Below are 21,803 nucleotides of genomic sequence, written 5' to 3' on the forward strand. Positions count from 1 at the left end.
ATTACTGGACAGCCTCAGCTTAATTACTGTACTATTAAAACAAGAAAAAAAGAGAAACTCCAAGCAAGAAACAAAAATTCAGAACTTTTAGGAAAAACTTTTCTCATGATACTAACCTCTTTCCGCAAATGGATGTATTTTTCTTATCCTGGGAAGGGGTCCTTACATGTGTGTGTGTGGGGGGGGGGCTCAGGAGCAGAGCCACTTGTCTGAGCAGTGTATATCGCAGACATATTTCCAGTGCTGCCTGCTGCAGCTTAATCAACTCCCAGATGACTGATGAAGGTCTTACTGACCGAAACGTCTTTATTAAATCTGGAATTTCTATGAACAATAAAATAATTCAGTCTGTTTGAAGAAGAGAGTGCCAAGTCTTTCTTACACTGTTTAAAGGACCGGGGTCCTATTTGTGCATCGAAGTATACCCGGAAGTGCAGTGTTTGTTATCATAATCTTAACAGTCAACGGCAGCAGCTGTTAACCACTTAAATGCTGATGTCAATCTCTTGACAGTGGCATTTAAGTGGAACACGCTCCGGTGCCCTCTGGCACTGGCTATCATTGACCCCCTGCGATGCAATCACAGGGAACTGGTGGGTTACTATGTCAGCAAGGGGCCTGGTGAAATCCCCTGTTGCTATCATCTCGCTCCTCCTGTGAAGCTCAGCCATTGGAAGCCAAAATTTTCACTATATACTGAAATACTTCAGTATTCCAGTACTGTATATTGCACAAGCAATCAAACAATCATAGGTTCAAGTCCCCTAAGGGGACTAAAAAATAATGTAAAAATGAAAGAAAAAAGTTATTAAAAATATGAAAAAATAAAAAATATGAAAATTCAAATCACTTCCCTATCCCCTATTAAAAATAAAAAAAGTAAAGAAATAATAAACATATTTGGTATTTCTGCATTCGATCTAATAAGATATGGAATGAATAAACCTGATCAATTAACGCAAAAGGGAGAAAAATAAATCAAAATGCCAGAGTTTTTGGTCAAATCACTTCACTAAAAAAAATGTAATAATAAGCAAACAGCATTGTATGTACTCAAAGTTGGTATTAGTAAAAACATCAGTTTACGGCACCAAAAACAAGCTCTCACTTAGCCCCATCAACAAAAAACTAAAAATGTTACACATCTCAGAACGTGGCAACACAAAGCATAAAAATGTTTTTTGCAATATTCAGAATTTTTTTCAGTACTTAAATAGAACAAAAAAATCAATACATGTGTGGTATCGCCATAATCGGACTAACATGGACATTCATACTTCCAGGTAATTTTTTTCTAAACAATAATCGCCGTAAAACCAAACCCAAAAATCAGTGGCTGATTCTAATTTTTTTCACCATTTCATCACACTTTGAATTTTGTTCCCGTATTTCAGTACATTATATGGTAAAATGAATGGAGCCATTCAAAAGCACAACTCGTCCCTCAAAATACAAGCCGTCACACGTGTATGTCAACGGAAAAATAAGAAAGCTAAGGCTCTTGAAAGAAAGTGAGATCCTTAAACGGTTAAAGTGTAAAAAAAAAAAAATTCTGTGTACAGTACATATGTCTCCTCCATAATTGTTGTGTTCTGTGAATTCCTGGTAGCTGTTGTGTATGTTTCCTAATGCTTTAAATCAAATTGCAAACATGATGTAAAGAAAAAACAAACAATTTCTTCGATGAACAATTACATTTCTGATTGACACCAGAAGAGTCATTTTACAAATGTTACCAATGAGTAAGAGCACACAATGTATAATTGACAACCTTGTACTTGAATAAACAGTGAAGCAGCCGGGTACGTAAACGAAGGATCGGAATAGCGAGAAACCATAGCAAAATGAGACACCATTCACTGCTCTATTCAGAGCCCGGCCGGCCTCGCTACCTTGCAGCAAACTCTTTTGAGTGCATTGAATTTTAATCTATTATATTCGTCTCTTAGGAGATGTTGATGGAAGTTTTTATTGTAAACTTCTATAAACTATTTACACAGAAGAAGTAAGTCACATGCTGAAATCAGAAGTAGACCTCTTTTTCTGCTGTTGGATCTTGCTCTATGGCTGGCCATAAACATTAGATGGCTGTCAGCCGAACGATGCTTTGGCCGATCATTCGGCTTACAGTCATCTCAACCAACTCTCCCATACACAGGAGCGCTCTTTGGGTCGAGCTCCTGTGTTCTCTATGAGAAAGCCACCGGCTGACCCAACGGCCAGCTGATTATCTCCAGAAGAACAATGCGATCAGCAGTACGAAATCACCCATGCATGATTGACATCTCTCCCGACCATCAGTGTGCTGGTGCCACCATATGCATTAGACTGTCGGCCAAGTCAGTCAAGGTTTGACAATGGGGGCCTAATTTGATTCTTCCCTGCTCTGGGCAATTCTATAGGTTATGTGAATGTGACCCTTAGGCTACGGCCCCACTATCAGTATTTGGCCAGCATTTTTTCTCAGGAGTGGGAGCCAAAACCAGGAGTGGGTGATAAATGCAGAATTGGTGACGTGTTTATATTATACCTTTTCTCTGATTGTTCCACTCCAGGTTTTGACTTACAAATACTGATGTAAAAGACTGACCAAAAACGGAACGTGTGAACGTGACCTTAGCATGAGAAAACAAACTCATCCCTGATGTTTAACCATGCCATAAACAGTCCTTTAAAGCTAGCCATACATATTAGATGGCTGTCGGCTGAAAGATCATTTGGCTGACAGCCATATCAGCCAACTCTCCTATACACAGGAGCGCTCAATCGGCCGAGCGCTCCTGTGTTCTCTTTGAGAAAACCATCGACATGTCGGTCGGCGGTTTATCTCAAGGAAAACAATTTGATCCAAAATCGGACATGCCTAATGAACATCACTCATTTGGCCGGCGCCCCATACACATTAGACTATTCTCCGAACATGTCGATCTCGGCGGGTTTGGCTAGCATGAGTCTAATGTGTATGGCCAGCTTAAGTGTTGCTTTATGTCCTTGGTTTAACCCCCTCTGCGCTCAGGACAACTGTTTGAGACCTGTCATATCTCTGCAATTTGACCCCTTCTATTTTACAGACAGTCTTCCTAGAAGTGCCATTTGCTAGGGCATACTTATGTATACTTATAAGTAATAATATAAGTAATATATGTATATGTAAACTTTTATAGGATTAAAAATAAAGAATAAAAATATGGATAAAAAAAAAATAATGTGGATATCCTAAAAAATAAGCACACTCAATATCCACCAAATAATAAAGATATATTTCAGATCCCCAAATCTAAAACAATATACAATATTTTTTTTTATAATGATTTTTTTTTTAATAAATGATAGGTGAAGCATGTAGATAAAAAACATTGTGGTAGATCTGCTCACTCGACTGCACATGGAGGTAAACACGGAACACTGTCTCTTTAAATTTTCTGTTGGTTTATTAATCGGCATAAACCAACGTAGAGTTCATGAAAATAAACATAGCCCATCTAGCATAACTGCAAACCAAAATAAGAAAATGTCCTGCAAAGTACTTGCACCGGCCGGGGTCCGGCCACTCAGGATTAGCAAAAACCACACAGTTCAGATTAGCTGGCCTCCTGATGCGGAACCACACCTGAGTCACAAGGCTGGCTATTTAAAGCCCAGACCATTCCTGGGGGTGGAGATATGGTGAATGGCCTCCCGCCCACACTTAGCCATTCACCAATAAACACATGCCCTTTTAAATATAGCTGCTTAACCCTCTCTGCACCTACTATGCAGGAGAAGATTTCCATGTTTCACATCGCTGAAGCTAGCAGCCTCAGTGAAACATATCTTCCCTCCAGTATTCTGACAGTGACTTTGTCACTCTATTGATATTTAATTTATATAATTAATGAGTAAAAGTTAAATGCCAACATGTGTACTTCAAAAGGGTGCTAAACAAAGTACAACAAGCAAGATTTCATACAGTTATCCTGGGGTTAAACAGTTGTTCCTGTGAATGCCAGCACCAGGGGCGTAACTATACGAGGTGCAGGGGTTGCAGTCGCACCCGCTCCCTGGAATCTTAGCCTATGTTCATACATCATGTTTTTTTCAGTGTTATTTTTCTGCAGCAAAACCTGACCTCTTGCCAGGAGGTTGTTCAGGATTTTTGTTGCTGTTTTGATGCTTTTTTTTATCTTGCGGTTTTTTTGGTGCATTTTTTTCAGCGTTTTTTCCACTGTCCTTTTGTCTCTGTTATGCATGTACATAAAGTTCAGTGTAAAAAAAAAATCTCATTCTAGTTTAGGCACAAAAAACACTGAAAACTTGACACCTGCATTTTTGGTTCGTTTTTTTCAGCGTTATTTTCACCACCATTTAATTTCAATGGTTAAAAAAACGCTGAAAGAAGTGACATTCTCTATTTTGCAAAAAAACATGCAAAGCACAAAATCCTGAACAAAAAAAAACCATGATGTGTGCATGAGATGTCTGGAATCTCATAGACTTTGCTGGTACTGTAAAATGCAGCTGAAAATTTGCATAAAAAAACGCATAAAAAAACGCTGAAAAACCATGATGTGTGAACATAGCCTTAGGGGACCCAAAAGGTTCTTTTGGCCTGTATGAAAGGCTATTTCTATTAAAGACCCATGATAGCAAGGGTGGAGGGATGGAGATTTTGCTTTGGGGCTTATGAGCTTTAAATTACCACATTGGCCCAGCACATATGATGAATGCCACTTTAGACAACCTCGGGCTCACCGCGATTTTACTGGTGAGGTGACAGGTGGTCGGTGCATAGATGATAAATATTGTGGTAAAACCTTGTTAATATGGATGCAGTTTTTACATAAAAACATATATGGGTGGATTTATATACTTCATTAATACGTGTGATCCAACACTTTTAAGCTAATTTTGCTTTGCTTACCGTCGTCTCATTGACTATAGAGAAATTGCAATCACAAATCTTTTTGAGTGCTGAAAACGATGTTCATAAGATCGACAAATCACTATATGTAATCATAATCACATGATGATCAGCAATTATTAGCGGAGCTACCATTACCATTTTGACTATTCTTTATTATTATCATTGTTATACAAGATCTGACACTCCGGTGTTACTGTATCTCATGAGGATGTATCTCTTTTACTTTTTGGGAAACAGGGTATGCAAAGGATTGTAAATTTTTTTGTGTCTCTTTAGGTTTATCTTGGAAAGATGATTACACTCAACACATTCTAGCAAATGAATTCTCAAATATTCGTAAAGTCTACAGCCGACAACCGGATTCTCTTCCATCCGAAGCTTCCAGCAATTCAAGGTAAGAGACTTGTAATTACATAGTTACATAATAATAATAATAATCTTTATTTATATAACGCCAACATATTCCGCAGCGCTTTACAATTCAGACAATTTATATACATTATCATCGCAGTCCCCATTGGGGCTCTCAATCTACATCCCCTATCAGTATGTCTTTGGAGTGTGGAAGGAAACCGGAGAACCCGAATGAAACCCACACAAACACAGGAGAACATACAAACTCCTTGCAGATGTTGTCCTTGGTGGGATTTGAACCCAGGACCCCAGAGCTGCAAAGCTACAGTGCTAACCACTGAGCCACTTACATACTGTAAGTTGAAAAAAGACCACGATCCATCAAGTTCAATCTTTCTCCAACAATTGCACATTTTGTCACTAAATTATCTATAACCCACAATGTTATAGTGTCGGCCATTACTACCTCTTGTGGTCGGCATTCCACAGTTTGACTGCTCTGACTGTAAAGAACCCTTTCCTGTTTAGGTGATGGAATCGCCTTTCTTCCACCAGTAACGAGTGCCCCCTGGTCCTTAGTATGGTCGTTGGAAGGAATAAGTCATGTGCCAGTCCTTTTACTGACAACGCATATATTATACATGTAAATGAAATCCCCTCTGATACAGCTTTTTTCTAATCTAAACAATCCCAATGTTTCCAACCTCTCATCATAGGAGAGGCCTCCATCCCTTGTAATAATCTAGTTCCTGCCTCCTTTGAACTGACTCTAACTTCTGAATATCCTTCTTAAAATGTGGAGCCCAAAACTGGATCCCATATTCCAGATGTGGCCTCACCAGTGATTTATAGAGGGGTAATTATACATTGGGATCACAGGATTTTCTCTCTCTCATACACCCTAAAATCATGTTTGCTTTTGCGGCTGCTGCCTGACATTGAGTACTGCTGCTCAGCTTACTTGTAACCAGAATACCCAAGTCCTTCTCCTGTTCTGTAAATGTATTATTTTTCTGAACATTCAGTAAAATACAAGTAATCCCACATACAGGGGCGTGCATAGGAATCATGGGGCCCCATAGCAGAAGTTATAATTGCCCCCCCCCACAAAAAATAAAGTAATTTTCCTCCTGCTGAAGTCCTAGATTTCTCTTTCATTGCCCCATAAAGTGTGATTCCAACAAAAGTGCACCCCAAACACAGTATGATACCCCCATGGTGAATTCCTCCACATGCACAGTATGATGACCCTACTGTGCCCCGCCTCAACTCCCGAGGCAAAGTATGGTGACCCCAACACAGTATGATCCCCCAACTGTGACCCCCAAAGCTCTCCATACACTATAATGTGCCTACATACAGTATAATGGCCCGCACGAGCCCTCCAAACAGTATAATGGACCCCACAAAACCCTTCACACTGTATAATTGCTTTCATACAGTATAATGGCCCCCCACATAGCCCTCAAAATATTATAATGGCTCCACAGCCTTCCATAGAGTATAATACACCACCGATAATCCTCCATATAGTATAATGCGCCTCCCATAATCCTCCATATAGTATAATGCGCCCCCCATAATCCTCCATATAGTATAATGAACTTCCCATGGTCCTCCATAGAATATAATGCACTCCCCATAGTCCCCCATACAGTATATTACACACCCCATAAGGTAAAATGCAGCCCCCATATAGTATAATGCACTCCACAGTCCTGCAGTATTATGGGCACCACGTACTCACTGATTTTAAAATACCATATATTTTAAATAAGCTGACCCGAATATAAGCCGAGGCCCCTAATTTTACCACAAAAAACTGGGAAAATGTATTGACTTGAATATAAGCCTAGGGTGAGAAATGCGGCAGCTATTGGTAAATTTCCCCATCCTGGTATGTGAGGCACCCCCTCATCCCCCAGTCCTGGTATGTGTGGCCTCCCCAACCCTGGTATGTGTGGCCTCCCCAATCCTGGTATGTGTGGCCTTCCCAGTCTCCCAATCCTGGTATGTGTGGCCTCCCCAATCCCGGTATGTGTGGCCTCCCCAATCCCCCAATCCTGGTATGTGTGGACTTCCCAGTCCCCCAATCCCGGTATGTGTGGCCTCCCAAATCCCCCCCAATCCTGGTATGTGTGGCCTCTCCAATCCCCCCCAATCCTAGTATGTGTGGCCTCCCCAATCCCCCCCCCAATCCTGGTATGTGTGGCCTCCCCAATCCCCCTCCAATCCTGGTATGTGTGGCCTCCTCAATCCCCCCCAATCCTGGTATGTGTGGCCTCCCCAATCCCCCCCCAATCCTAGTATGTGTGGCCTCCCCAATCCCCCCCAATCCTAGTATGTGTGGCCTCCCCAATCCCCCCCCAATCCTAGTATGTGTGGCCTCCCCAATCCCCCCCAATCCTGGTATGTGTGGCCTCCACAATCCCCCCCAATCCTGGTATGTGTGGCCTCCCCAATCCTGGTATGTGTGGCCTCCCCAATCCCCCCCAATCCTGGTATGTGTGGCCTCCCCAATCCCCCCTAATCCTGGTAAGTGTGGCCTCCTTAATACCCCCCAATCCTGGTATGTGTGGCCTCCCCAATCCCCCCAATCCTGGTATGTGTGGCCTCCCCAATCCCCCCAATCCTACTATGTATGGCCCCAATCACTGCACACATAAAATAATAAACACTTATACTCACCTTCCTTCCTCACCTCTGCTCCAGCGCTGCGTCCTGTCTGCTGCAGCTCATGTCGACATCTGAGCAACGCGCATTCTCAGAAGCCGAGGTGAGCTGCTGCTGCTGCCGGCACATTCAGGCTTCTCCATGCCGGCACTATGGGCGTGGAGAAGCGTGAATATGCTTTCTCTTTAGCAGTGGGCACTGTCAGCAGGAGCCGGGGCCAGCGCTCCTCCTTGGCCGCTACTTAAGAGAATGAATATTCCCTCTTCTCCGTGCCCATGGGAGTAGAGAAGAGGAAATATTCATGTCGCTTTAGCAGCGGGCACACGCGGTAGCTGCAGCAGCGGCTACCGCGTGTGCCTGCTCCTCCACCGCCGCAACCCGCTCCTCCGCCGCCGCCGCAACCTCCCTCACCCCCAATACTCACCTATCCTCCTGGTTCCCACGCTGTTTGGGGCCCTCCCGGCTCACGGGCCCCCTTCCGGTCACGGGCCCCATAGCAGTGGCGTAGTACGCCACTGCCCACATATAACTATACTGTATATACATTGTAACTAAAATATACATGGCCTTGGAGATGGTAACCCCCATGATACTTGATGGGGATAATAGAAAACATATGAGGAATAGTATTCATTAATCTGTTAGTTTTATTCTGATTGCCATATGGGAGTCAGACAGGAAGTTTTATTTGTCTAATATGAGACAGTTGAAGACCTCCCATATGAGATGATTGAAGCCTTCCTATTGATCAACACCAATGTTCCCCTAAGCTTCAAGGCTATTAGTGAACTGTTCCCTCTAAACCTGTCAATCCAGTATAATGACTAATAAATATTTCTGTATTGTGCCAAATAATTATCCATAATTAGCGAGGGTACTTATTGGGTTTACAGGAACATCCCCAAGATCTAGGACAGAGACATGCTTAATGTGTGCAACCCTGGTGATAAAGGGCTGGTGGTCTTGGACAGTTTGGACTTTAAAGACACTCTACTGGAGATCTATGGCCGTGAAAGTGTTTTTGTCATCATCTCTGGTAGTCAAGGCAGGGATGTCAAACTCACATACACAGAGGGCCAAAATTAAAAGCTTGGACAAAGTCGCAGGCCAACCTTGATATTTTTTAAAAAATGTCTACAATTGAGGAAGTTTTTCCTTATCATTAAATATAATGATAGACCTTTTCATATGGAAGCAAACTTAAAGGGGTTGTCCCACAAACAAAGTTCATTTTAATTAATAGATCTTAGAATAAAATATTGGAATAATATAATATGTTATGTAAGAACAGGAAAAAGCATGTGGCCCAATGGCCTAATTTAAATATGTAATAACAAGGGCTAAAAAAACTTTAATAATACAGATAATAAAGTATTTTGCCAACAAAAGTACCCCGAAACACAGTATGATACCCCCACAGTGATTTCCTCCACAGTACCCCGCACATGCACGATATGACTCTACTGTATCTCCCTCCCTCAATCCCCCCGGCAAAGCATGGTGACCCCATCACAGTATGATACCCCCACAGTGAATTCCTCCATAGTACCCTCCACACGCACTGTATGATGACCCTACTGTAACCCCCCTCCCTCAATCCCCCCGGCAAAGCATGGTGACCCCATCACAGTATGATTCCCCAATTGTAATCCCCACACAGCCATCCATACAGTATAATGTGCCCCACATAGTGCTCCATACAGAATAATGGGCCTCACATAGTCCTCCATACAGTATAATGTTCCCCACATAGTGCTCCATACAGTATAATGGACCCCACATAGTCCTCCATACAGTATAATGGCCCCACATAGTCCTCCATACAGAATAATGGGCCCCACATAGTCCTCCATACAGTATAATGTGCCCCACATAGTGCTCCATACAGTATAATGGGCCCACATAGTCCTCCATACAGTATAATGTGCCCCACATAGTTCTCCATACACTATAGTGGCCCTATGTAGTGCTCCATACAGTATAATGACCCAAAAAAGTGCTCTATACAGTATAATGGCCCCACATAGTGCTCCATACAGTATAATGAGCCCCATATAGTGCTCCATATAGTATAATAGCCGCACATAGTGCTCCATACAGTATAATAGCCGCACATAGTGCTCCATACAGTATAATGAGCCCCATATAGTGCTCCATACAGTATAATAGCCCCACATAGTGCTCCATACAGTATAATGAGCCGCACATAGTGCTCCATACAGGATAAAGAGCCCCATATAGTGCTCCATACAGTATAATGGCCCCACATTGTGCTCCATACAGTAAAATGGCCCCACATAGTGCTCCATATAGTATAATGGCCTCACATAGCGCTCCATACAGTATAATGGCCTCACATAGTGCTCCATTCAGGATAAAGGGACCCATATAGTGCTCCATACAGTATAATGTGCCACACATAGTTCTTTATACAGTATAATGGCCCCACATTAAAAAAACAAAACTCACCTCTCCCAGGTCCCTCACTGCTCCGGTCTCTTAATGGTGTCTTCTGATCCTCTGCACATCTCGGTACAGCCGGCGCGTTGTAATGACATCATCGTGCCCACTGTGCTGAGACATCAGACACAGAGGGGAATGATGGGAGAGGGAGCGTTAGCTGACGCTCCTTTATCCGTAATTGTTTTCAACTTTATCAGCATCCAAGAGTTGCTGGCAATTCATATGGATATGTGGCGCCCCTGCGGGTTCAGTCGCCACAGAGGTAATGCATCTCACCCAGAGGTGTGGTATCTCACTCTCAGGTAAGGATGGAGTACTACCCGGGACCCACACATTTGCATCCATTACACTTCAGGAGGGAAGGGCGAGATTGCTCCTAAGGGAGAGCACAGTCCCTGGTCCCTGCTGGAGGATGGAACCATGTAGTGGGTGTGGGTGGAGGAAGAAGGACAGGGGAGCACTTCAGCAAGAGTATAAAAAGGGGAGCCATCTTGGGAGTGGTGAGATCAGTCAGAGGGAACAGTCAGAGAGGAGAGAGTGTGGGAGCAGGAGCTCTGTAGGAGCTCTGCTCAGAGAAGAGGACCTAGACAGAGAGGCCCAGGAGGACTGGCTGAAGAGGTAGGGAGCAAAGGAAGGCTCCAGGAGTGAGGGGATCCCAGGGGCACGGCGAGTGCGGAAGCCACCTGTGCGCCCGAATCTGCAGGAACGTAGAGGGATCAGGCCATAAAGGGGACCGGCTCCTAACTAGTGGAGAACTATAATGCGGAGAAGGATATACGCTACTCCTGATTAGTGCCAACAGGGTGCAAATCAATAGTATAGTAATTAGAGTAACACCTAGGCACAATATAAAGTAATAATTTAATTGAAGTTTTCTAAATTTATTGCCAAAATTGTAAGACAGACTTCAAACCAACGTTTCGGCTATCAAAGCCTTTATCAAGGTTATCTGCATATAACAAATTTATCAATTGTTAGTATGTTAATCAAAAAAGCAAAGCAAAAGGGATTACAGAAAAAATTGAGAAACAGAAATACATCAGTCTGAATACAGTTGGCACAATGTGTACACAGAATATTGAAATCGCAAGTATACATAAATGCTGATGTAATAGTAGACGACCGAGGAAGGCACATAGAACGGGGTCCCGTTATGTACTCCTGAAGCACCTGGGAGGACGACGTGGGAAGTTATCCTGGCCCTGGTAACTTGGAGTCTAAAAACCGTGAGTAAAGCTTGAAGACTGCACCCCACTGTCTCTGTGAATTATTGCTGCACCATTACTAGTCCGGCACTACACTGCACAGCAACATCTACCTCATCATTAAAATCACTGCATGCCCTGGAGCTAAGCTCTACCTGTGGAGAGCTGAACCAACTCTGCTGCATTACCAACAGCTCCAGAGGATCTGCTCCACAGCGGCGGCCCCATATAGCCGCGTACCACAGGTGGCGTCACGAACATTATAAGAACTTTAATTCCCCTTTCCTTTAAAACCCCTTTTGATTGACCGCCCTGGGTCACGGAGCGGGTCACTGCCACCCTGACATCTCCCAGCATCGACCAAGTACCCCACAGCCCAGGGGGCGCGTCAGGTACAATTCTATGTAAACGGGAGGAGCTAAAAGCAGAGCTCCTCCCTCCTCCTATCTAGATAGAATCTTATCAGTAGTAGCTGCCATCTCCTATCTCAGTAATGGGAAAGTCAGTCTTCACTGAATACAGATTTTACCTCAGAATTAAGAATTTTGATAATGACTGATGTATATTGGCCGAAAAAGAAGCAGATTTCTCTGATAAGATATGTTACAATGTTGCTTATTTTCATGTGTGCTATTGATTTATGGAATAAAAATTAAAATGACAGGTACGCTTTAAGTGTTACCTCAGATGTCAATATACTGTCTTTGACTATATGCACTAAATGTTGGCTGACCTGCCAATTTCAGAGGCTAACCAGCTATATTATGTACGACTTCAATAAATTGGGATACTGTGTAAAATGTAAAGAAAACAAGAATACAATAATTTGGAAATCTCTTATAAAAGTAGCATCAGAGCATAGAACACATATCTAGTGTTGATCGAGTATGTATCATTCGGCGAGCACTCTCGGGTGCTTGCTGAGTATTTTGGCGTTCTCGGCATTTCATTCACTGTCGCCGCGCCTGCAAGTGTCACGGCTGTTAGAGTTGGATGGGTTAGAGCTTTGGCTAAATAGACAACAGCCACTATCCTGCTACGTAAGATGTGGCTACATGGATGACTGACTGAAGACATACTCTGTTGAACTGTGCTAGAGTATTTTCAGTGCAAACAAATTGTACAAATCCTCTTAATATATTGCAATCATCATACTATACAGCACTGTGTACTTACAATTGCTCATTTTGACTTTCTACTCAGCTAGTTCTTCTCTTTTCTCTGCTCTATGTAGAAGCAGGAAGTCTCTTGTCCCTGCATTTATCATTCTCCTCTTCAATGCCTGACCCAGCTGCTCCCTCCTCTCCGCTGGCATAAACTTTTACAGTGATTCATAACTTGTGCAGAGAAAATTGACCTCCTCTTTCTACATAGAGCTTAGTCAGCTAGTCAGTTTTTAATCACACGATGTCATAGATCTAATGGAAAACAGAAGAATTAGCTGGGTAGAAAGGCAAAATTAGCAATTGTAAGTACACAGTGCTATATAATATGATGACTGTAATATATTAAGAGGATAAACATTTTGATGGGGGTGCTTTTTTAATTAAAAAATTGACAAAAATAAACAAGAGACAAATTTCTACGTGTGCAGAATGAGAGAAAACACAACATTCATCTATATAGAAACATGATAGAATGCTGTTTAGTTGATAAACTTCAGAAGTAGAAACAAGGTAATTGCAGCAAAGAATGGATTTTTCCAATTAAAAATTAATTATATTTCTATAATATTGCCTCTTTTTTTTACTTCTAGGCTTTCAACAATAAATTCTGAACGCAACAGAGATTATGAATCTGAAGCTAATAAGAATTTTGCCAAATCTTTTCATCAGTATCTTCAGTATCTTGGGATTCTACCACGGCCTGTAGCTCAAAGCTTTTACCCAAGGACAAAGACTGTGATTACGGTAATAACCTTAGAAATTAATAATAATCTTTGCATCTCTTGTGCATGATAATAAGGTGGCTAAGATTGTTATTTAGCTAAATGTGAATTAGAAGCAAACCTCTTACTTCAATTACATGTAAAGTTTGTGTGGTTGGGGATGATGACATCTATGACTAGCATAGCATTTTGGGGGCATCTGTGACTGGCAAACTATTGTGGGAGCTGACATAGTATTTTGGTGGTATCAGTGGCCGACAAAGTATTTTAGGGGAAACGGAGGGGTAGTATGGTATTTTTTGGGCATCTCTTGGTGACATAGTCTGTGGAACATTTCTGGCTAAGATACTAGTTTAGGGGTATTGGTGACAGTATGCTGTTACGAGGCGTCGGTGGCTGGCACACATTATAGTGAGACAACTGTAGCAGAAATTCATAAGGCATCTAAGGCTGGCATACTGAGAACCTCAGAGACTTTCTTTCAGAAACATTGGGTCCAACAATAAGGCCATTGCATTGCCTTATTGTTGGACCCAATGTTCCTGAAAGAAAGTCTCCGAGGCAAGACAATAAAAAAAGATGTTCACGTCATTGGGGCCGACACTAGTTGTTTTGTATTCGTTAAGACTCAACAAAGATTTGAATGGTTGTAAAAAAAAGGTCAATTGATGTCAGAGAATTTTTTGTCATGCTGTAAATATTTTGTGTTTAAAGCAATTATTCAGCAATGGAACTGAATTTGCAGTATATTTTTAAAATTACTTTTTCATATGAAGCCCAGGCACAGGCTTGGCTTCACAAGAGGACTAAGGCTATGTACCCACGATAAGTTTTTGGTGAGTTTTTGACACTACGTTTTTTCGCAGCATAATACAGTTCCAGCAGTATGGATGGGATTTATAGAAATCTCCTGCCCACTGTGATTTTTTTCACTCAGCGTAAACTGACCTGCGGTGCGTGTTTCAAATCCACAATATGTCAATTTCTCTTGTGGATGCACAAAGTTTTATGTGCAGATTTTCCACATAGACTTGTTAGATGCGGAAAAACTAAAACACATATGTGTTTTTAGTGCGTTTCTGCAGCAAAAAAATGCAGTAAAAACACAGGTTGTTAGCACATGACTATATCAATAAAATTTTGTCAAAGCCAAATACCAGGAAGTGTCAAAAACAAAGCAGCTTTATTTAAAACATTACAAACCAAAAAGAGACAAAAAAACACAATAAAAACGCATGTAATTTACATAATTGGTGCAAAAAAAATGCAACATCAATAACTCACCAAATATTCATCATGGGAACGTAGCCTAAGGCCATGTGCACACATTGTCTATTTGTTGAGTTTTTTACATCAGTGTTTGTAAGACAAAACCAGGAGAGGAACAATCAGAGGAAAAGTATAATAGAAGCACGTCACCACTTCTGTATTTATCACCCACTCCTGGTTTTGACTTACAAATACTGATCGTGTGAACATGGCCTAAGACGGCTGCCACGGGGGCTGTCAGCAGGTCCCTGGTAGCCATGACAACCCATTGGCACCCTGTGATCGAGTCGTGAGAGCCGATGGGAGCCAGTGAACGCGCACACCGGCAATCGTGTCAGTGATTTACAGCACCATTCTAATCCTTAAATATAGTAATATATATATGGGGACCTACTACTACTTTGTACTTCAGGAAGGGGTTAATGTATATTGCATACATTTATAATACACTTATTATGCTGACTATGAAAAAACGTAATATCAGTTTTCCGAAAACATCCTAGAAAACAGCAACATATCTAGTGCAGTCTGCATACAAAAATTAAAACATACAAAAGAAGCTATATCCTGTATATGTAGAGTTTCAATAATTTCTCAAAGACTTTAAAGGGAAGCTGTCATTAAAAAGTGACCAATTGTTTAACCCTTTAAGGACCAAGCTTTTTTTTTTGCGTTTGTGATTTCGTTTTTTCCTCTCTTGCTTCCAAGACCATAACTTTTCTCTTTTCCCGTTGACGTAGCCGTATAAGGTTTTTTTTTTTGTTTTGCGCTTTACTGTAGTTTTGAATTACACAATTTTATTTTACCATATAATGTACTGAAAAATGGGGAAAAAATCCAGATTCTGTGAAATGCTGATAAACAAGCAATTCCATAAATCAGTACCATTACACTGATATCAAACTAGCATATATTTTTTTATTTAAGTGGTGAAATTTGCAAAGAAAAATTTTTGTTTGTGTCACAATTTTCTGAGAACTGTAACATTTTGTGCATGTCACCTGACATTTTTTATTGATACCACTTTAAGTATCATATGACGTTTTCATTGTTTTTTTATTGCATTTTGAAAGGGAATTGCACAGGCTGAAAACAACAAATCTTGTGTTTCAATTCTCTTTCCTGTTTCTTCGTTCATTATATGTGATAAATATTTTTATAATTTATTAGTTCAGGCAATTATTTACTCTACTTTACGATCTACTTTTGGTGGTGATTTAAATCTTTATATTTTTGGGATTTTTGTATGTTTCTAGAATATTTTTGTATTGTGTTATTATTTTTTACATTTTTAATTGCCGTAGTCCCCTTAGGGAACTTGACCTTGCGATTGCTTTATCGCCTGTGTAATACACTGCAATACATAAGTATTGCAGTGTATTGTGAAAAAGACAATCTCTTATGAAGCCAAACCATATCTCACATTGTGGACATGGGGGTTTTCATGCAACCAATCGGCACCCCATGATTGCGTCATGCGGGATGCTGGTTAGCCAACAATGAAGACTTTTAAATGACAGTGACATTTATGAGGTTAAACTGCTGCGATCGGATCACATCAGTTACTGTCGGGTGCTGGCTGTGTAACACAGTTGGTACCAACGGTGCATAGAGCGGGCTTTATACAGTGATAGCGCACTTCCACCATATATTTAAGGGGTTGAATCAGGTATTTGTGCTACCTGTAGTTTTTAAATATTTTTGCCATTTTTTTTTATATCACGATTTTTATTAAAAAAAGCAAAATTAATAATCTTGCATTTTTCACAATGACCAGTTTTTTTTCAGAAAGATTTTTCAATAGGCTTCTTATCAATAATGACATTTGCTCATGCTCATTAGATGTTTCAATATCAAATATTGGTCTGTTCATTGCAGCTAATGTACATGTGTGTTGCTGTCTGAAACAATAATCACTCAGAGCCGACTGTACCCATGGATGGTGACTGGAGTAAAAAAAAAATGTATATAGAAGAAATTGCATCCGTGGACCAAGATTTTCTGAAAGGGTACAACCCCTTTAAGAAAACAACATTTCACTTAATTTGCACATTGTTTGCCCCACTTGCAAAAAAAATAAAAAAATAAAAATATATACACTACCGTTCAAAAGTTTGGGGTCATTTAGAAATTTCATTATTTTTGAAAGAAAAGCACATTTTTTTTCAATGAAGCTGACATTAAATGAATCAGAAATAAACTTTATATATTGTTAATGTGGTAAATGACTATTCTAGCTGCAAACGTCTTGTTTTTATTGCAATATCTACATAGGTGTATAGAGGCTCATTTCCAACAACCATCACTCCAGTGTTTTAATGGTACATTGTGTTTACTAACTGTATAAGAAGGTTAATGGATGTTTAGAAAACCCTTGTACAAGTATGTTAGCCCAGCTGAAAACGGTTTGGCTGATTTGAGAAGCTATAAAATTGACCTTCCTTTGAGCTACTTGAGAATCTGGAGCATTACATTTGTTTGTTCTATGAAACTCTCAAAATGGCCAGAAAAAGAGAACTTTCATGTGAAACTCGACAGTCTATTCTTGTTCTTAGAAATGAAGGCTATTCCATGCAAGAAGTTGCCAAGAAACTGAAGATTTCCTACAATGGTGTGTACTACTCCCTTCAGAGGAAAGCACAAACAGGCTCTAACCAGAGTAGAAAGAGAAGTGGGAGGCCCCGCTGCACAACTGAGCAACAAGACAAGAGTCTCTAGTTTGAGAAATCGAAGCCTCACAGCTCCTCAACTGGCAGCTTCATTAAATAGTACACCCAAAACGCCAGTGTCAACGTCTACAGTGAAGAGGCGACTCCGGGATGCTGGCCTTCAGGGCAAAGTGGCAAAGAAAAAGCCATATCTGAGACTGGCTAAAAAAAGGAAAAGATTAATATGGGCAAAAGAACACAGACATTGGACAGAGGAAGATTGCAAAAAAGTTTTATGGACAGACAAATCAAAGTTTGAGGTGTTTGGATCACAGAGAAGAACATTTGTGAGATGCAGAACCACTGAAAAGATGCTGGAAGAGTGCCTGACGCCATCTGTCAAGCATGGCGGAGGTAATATGATGGTCTGGGGTTGCTTTGGTGGTGGTAAAGTGGGAGGTTTGTACAAGGTAAATGGGATTTTGAATAAGGAAGGCTATCACTCCATTTTGCAACGCCATGCCATACCCTGTGGACAGCGCTTAATTGGAGCCAATTTCATCCTACAACAGGACAATGACCCAAAGCACACCGCCAAATTCTGCATGTACTATTTAGGGAAGAAGCTGACAGTTGGTATTCTATCTGTAATGGAGTGGCCAGCGCAGTCACCAGATCTCAACCCCATTGAGCTGTTGTGGGAGCAGCTTGACCGTATGGTACGCAAAAAGTGCCCATCAAGCCAATACAACTTGTGGGAGGGGCTTTAGGAAGCATTTCTCAAGATTACCTCAGCAAATTAACAGCTACAATGCCAAAGATCTGCAATGCTGTAATTTTGCTTTGATGACTGCTTTGCACACTCTTGGCATTCTCTTGATGAGCTTCAAGAGGTAGTCACCGGAAATGGTCTTCCAACAATCTTGAAGGAGTTCCCAGAGATGCTTAGCACTTGTTGGACCTTTTGCCATAACGCTGTGGTCCAGCTCACCCCAAACCATCTCGATTGGGTTCAGGTCTGGTGACTGTAGAGGCCAGGTCATCTGGCGTAGCACTCCATCACTCTCCGTCTTGGTCAAATAGCCCTTACACAGCCTGGAGGTGTGTTTGGGGTCATTGTTCTGTTGAAAAATAAATGATGGTCCAACTTTACGCAAACCGGATGGAATAGCATGCCGCTGCAAGATGCTGTGGTAGCCATGCTGGTTCAGTATGCCTTCAATTTTGAATAAATCCCCAACAGTGTCACCAGCAAAGCACCCCCACACCATCACACCTCCTCCTCCATGCTTCACGGTGGGAACCAGGCATGTAGAGTCCATCCGTTCACCTTTTCTGCGTCACACAAAGACACGGTGGTTGGAACCAAAGATCTCAAATTTGGACTCATCAGACCAAAGCACAGATTTCCACTGGTCTAATGTCTATTCCTTGTGTTCTTTAGCCCAAACAAGTCTCTTCTGCTTGTTGCCTGTCCTTAGCAGTGGCTTCCTAGCAGCTATTTTACCATGAAGGCATGCTGCACAAAGTCTCCTCTTAACAGTTGTTGTACAGATGTGTCTGTTGCTAGAACTCTGTGTGGCATTGACCTGGTCTCTAATCTGAGCTGCTGTTAACTTGTGATTTCTGAGGCTGGTGACTCGGATAAACTTATCCTCAGAAGCAGAGGTGACTCTTGGTCTTCCTTTCCTGGGGCGGTCCTCGTGTGAGCCAGTTTCTTTGTAGCGCTTGATGGTTTTTGCAACTGCACTTGGGGACACTTTCAAAGTTTTCCCAATTTTTCGGACTGACTGACCTTCATTTCTTAAAGTAATGATGGGCACTCGTTTTTCTTTACTTAGCTGCTTTTTTCTTGCCATAATACAAATTCTAACAGTCTATTCAGTGGGACTATCAGCTGTGTATCCACCTGACTTCTGCACAACACAACTGATGGTCCCAACCCCATTTATAAGGCAAGAAATCCCACTTATTAAACCTGACAGGGCACACCTGTGAAGTGAAAACCATTTCCGGTGACTACCTCTTGAAGCTCATCAAGAGAATGCCAAGAGTGTGCAAAGCAGTCATCAAAGCAAAAGGTGGCTACTTTGAAGAACCTAGAATATAAGACATATTTTCGGTTGTTTCACACTTTTTTGTTAAGTATGTAATTCCACATGTGTTAATTCATAGTTTTGATGCCTTCAGTGTGAATGTACAATTTTCAAAGTCATGAAAATACAGAAAAACCTTTAAATGAGAAGGTGTGTCCAAACTTTTGGTTGTACTGTATATGTTTATATACTACAGGGTGGGCCATTCATATGGATACACCTAAATTAAATGGGAATGGTTAGTGATATCAACTTCCTGTTTGTGGCACATTAGTATATGGGAGGGGGACAACTTTTCCAGATGGGTGGTGACCATGGTGGCCATTTTGAAGTTGGCCATTTTGGATCCAACTTTATTTTTTTCAATGGGAAGAGGGTCATGTGACAAATCAAACTTATTGAGAATTTCATGTGCTTGGTTTTAACATAACTTTATTCTTTCATGAGTCTTTTACAAGTTTATGACCACTTATAAAATGTGTTCAAAGTGCTGCCGATTGTGTTGGATTGTCAATGCAACCCTCTTCTCCCACTCTTGACACACTGATAGCAACACCGCAGAAGAAATGCTAGCACAGTCTTTCAGTATCCGTTGTTTCAGATGCTGCAGATGCTCGCAGCAGAAGTACCCCGACCGGCGGCGCCGCTGACCTCCATGCGGCTACCGTCGGGAGATCAGCGGCTAGGGCCGCTGATCTCCTGACGGCAAGTGTGAAGGGAAGACTGAGGAGCGGCTCTTCCAGTCAGGATATTTCTGCTGCGAGCAGCTGGTCATCTCCCGGCTGCTCACAGCGGAAGTACCCGCACAGGCAACGCCGCTCCCCACTAATATGATTCGCTGATTGGCGCCAAATTCAGCGATATTGGCGCCAAATTTAAACACCGCTCTGCTGATTGCGCCCAATCGGCCGCATACATATTCTAGAATACCCGATGCGTTAGAATCGCGCCACCATCTAGTTAAATGATAAACATGCATAAAATAGAACAAAGCACTAAATTACATTTATTAAGAGTATTGTGGGTATGATAATTAGACTTTATAATACTAAAGTCATTTATTTTAAGGATGATGATAAATACCTGGAAATTGAGCACATTTATAGAGCACACAAATGAAAGTCATAGAATAGTAAAACTCCTGTATTTTAACCTCAACGACACTGTTTTCTGTATTAGTAAATATTCTGTATTATGGGACAATCCAAAATGTAACATTATTAAATCAAGTAATAAGTGACAATCTGCTCGTAGAGAGTGGTGGCGTCACTTTACTTTAAATTGGTTCATTCCAATCATTTCTTGAAGTATAGTTTTAAATTAACTGTCAATGATCTAGAACATAGTTACATTGTTCTTAGGGTTTAAAAAAAGACATATGTCCAATCGGTTCAACCAAGGGATAAGAAAGGATGTTGGTGTAAGAAAGGGGTATGAGATAACTTTAGAAACTTGATTTATTCTACTAATACAAATAAAGGTGATATAACCATAAGAGATTAGCCAATATGCCCTAAAAGTGAAAAATTTCTCTCCTGATAATACACAATATTTGGACTGGATATTGGATGGATAAAACCATATTAGGGTGCATATAACACATTTATTAACCTATTTTAGCTATTACTAGAGGGAGAATTAAAAAGACAAAAACAACGCATCTGTCACTATATTATAATTTTTCCTACATTTTGCACCATTCTACATATACCCTAAGTAACATGTTACATGTTACATAATGCAGGCTCACTAGGTGAGGTGAATCCTCTAAGCCTAAGGTTCTTGTGGTTACATGCATGTCGGTGTAGCTGGCGGGGGTGTCCTGGGAGCCGTATGTGGACACGTAGTAAAGGCAAACCAATAGTCTTACTAAAGTCCTGGAAGCCACAAGCAGACAGCGTAGCAAGCGAGCTAAAATTCTTAATTAGGCCCTGGAAGCTGCAAAGGACAGGGGATTTCCATCTATTGTCTATTCCATTTGCACAACAGCATGTGAAATTGATTGTCAATCAGTGTTGCTTCCTAAGTGGACAAAGTTTGATTTACTTGGAGTTATATTCTGTTGTTTAAGTGTTCCCTTTATTTTTTTGAGCAGTGTATAATATAGTTGCACTATGCACTTTATATGGTATTACTCTTTCTGACTTGAGCATTATTGACATATTTTACATAGGCAGTGTCGGATTTGTTATTTGCTAATTTTATGACATAGTTTTTATGCTGTGATCAGTTCTCTTCATTTTGTGTCTTAGTATGTGCTGATTCCATGGTGTCTGACTATTTGGGCATTTCTTTTTCTTTTCT

At 41.1% G+C, this 21,803-nt stretch overlaps 1 protein-coding gene across 2 annotated transcripts in view; it reads left to right on the forward strand.

Moving 5' to 3' along the window:
• The window catches only part of PTPRN2 (protein tyrosine phosphatase receptor type N2), a 1,402,724-nt gene that overhangs the window by 447,747 nt on the left and 933,174 nt on the right, over positions 1 to 21,803 (forward strand). For both annotated transcript variants that reach the window (XM_073677683.1, XM_073677684.1), the window contains 2 exons: positions 5,180 to 5,297; positions 13,355 to 13,508. In XM_073677683.1, the coding sequence (XP_073533784.1) occupies positions 5,180 to 5,297; positions 13,355 to 13,508 (272 nt within the window). The remainder of the gene's footprint in view (positions 1 to 5,179; positions 5,298 to 13,354; positions 13,509 to 21,803) is intronic.

This window comes from Phyllobates terribilis, unplaced genomic scaffold, assembly GCF_046119375.1.
Source record: "Phyllobates terribilis strain yellow unplaced genomic scaffold, ASM4611937v1 Scaffold_4__5_contigs__length_816908805, whole genome shotgun sequence".
NCBI lineage: Eukaryota > Metazoa > Chordata > Amphibia > Anura > Dendrobatidae > Phyllobates > Phyllobates terribilis.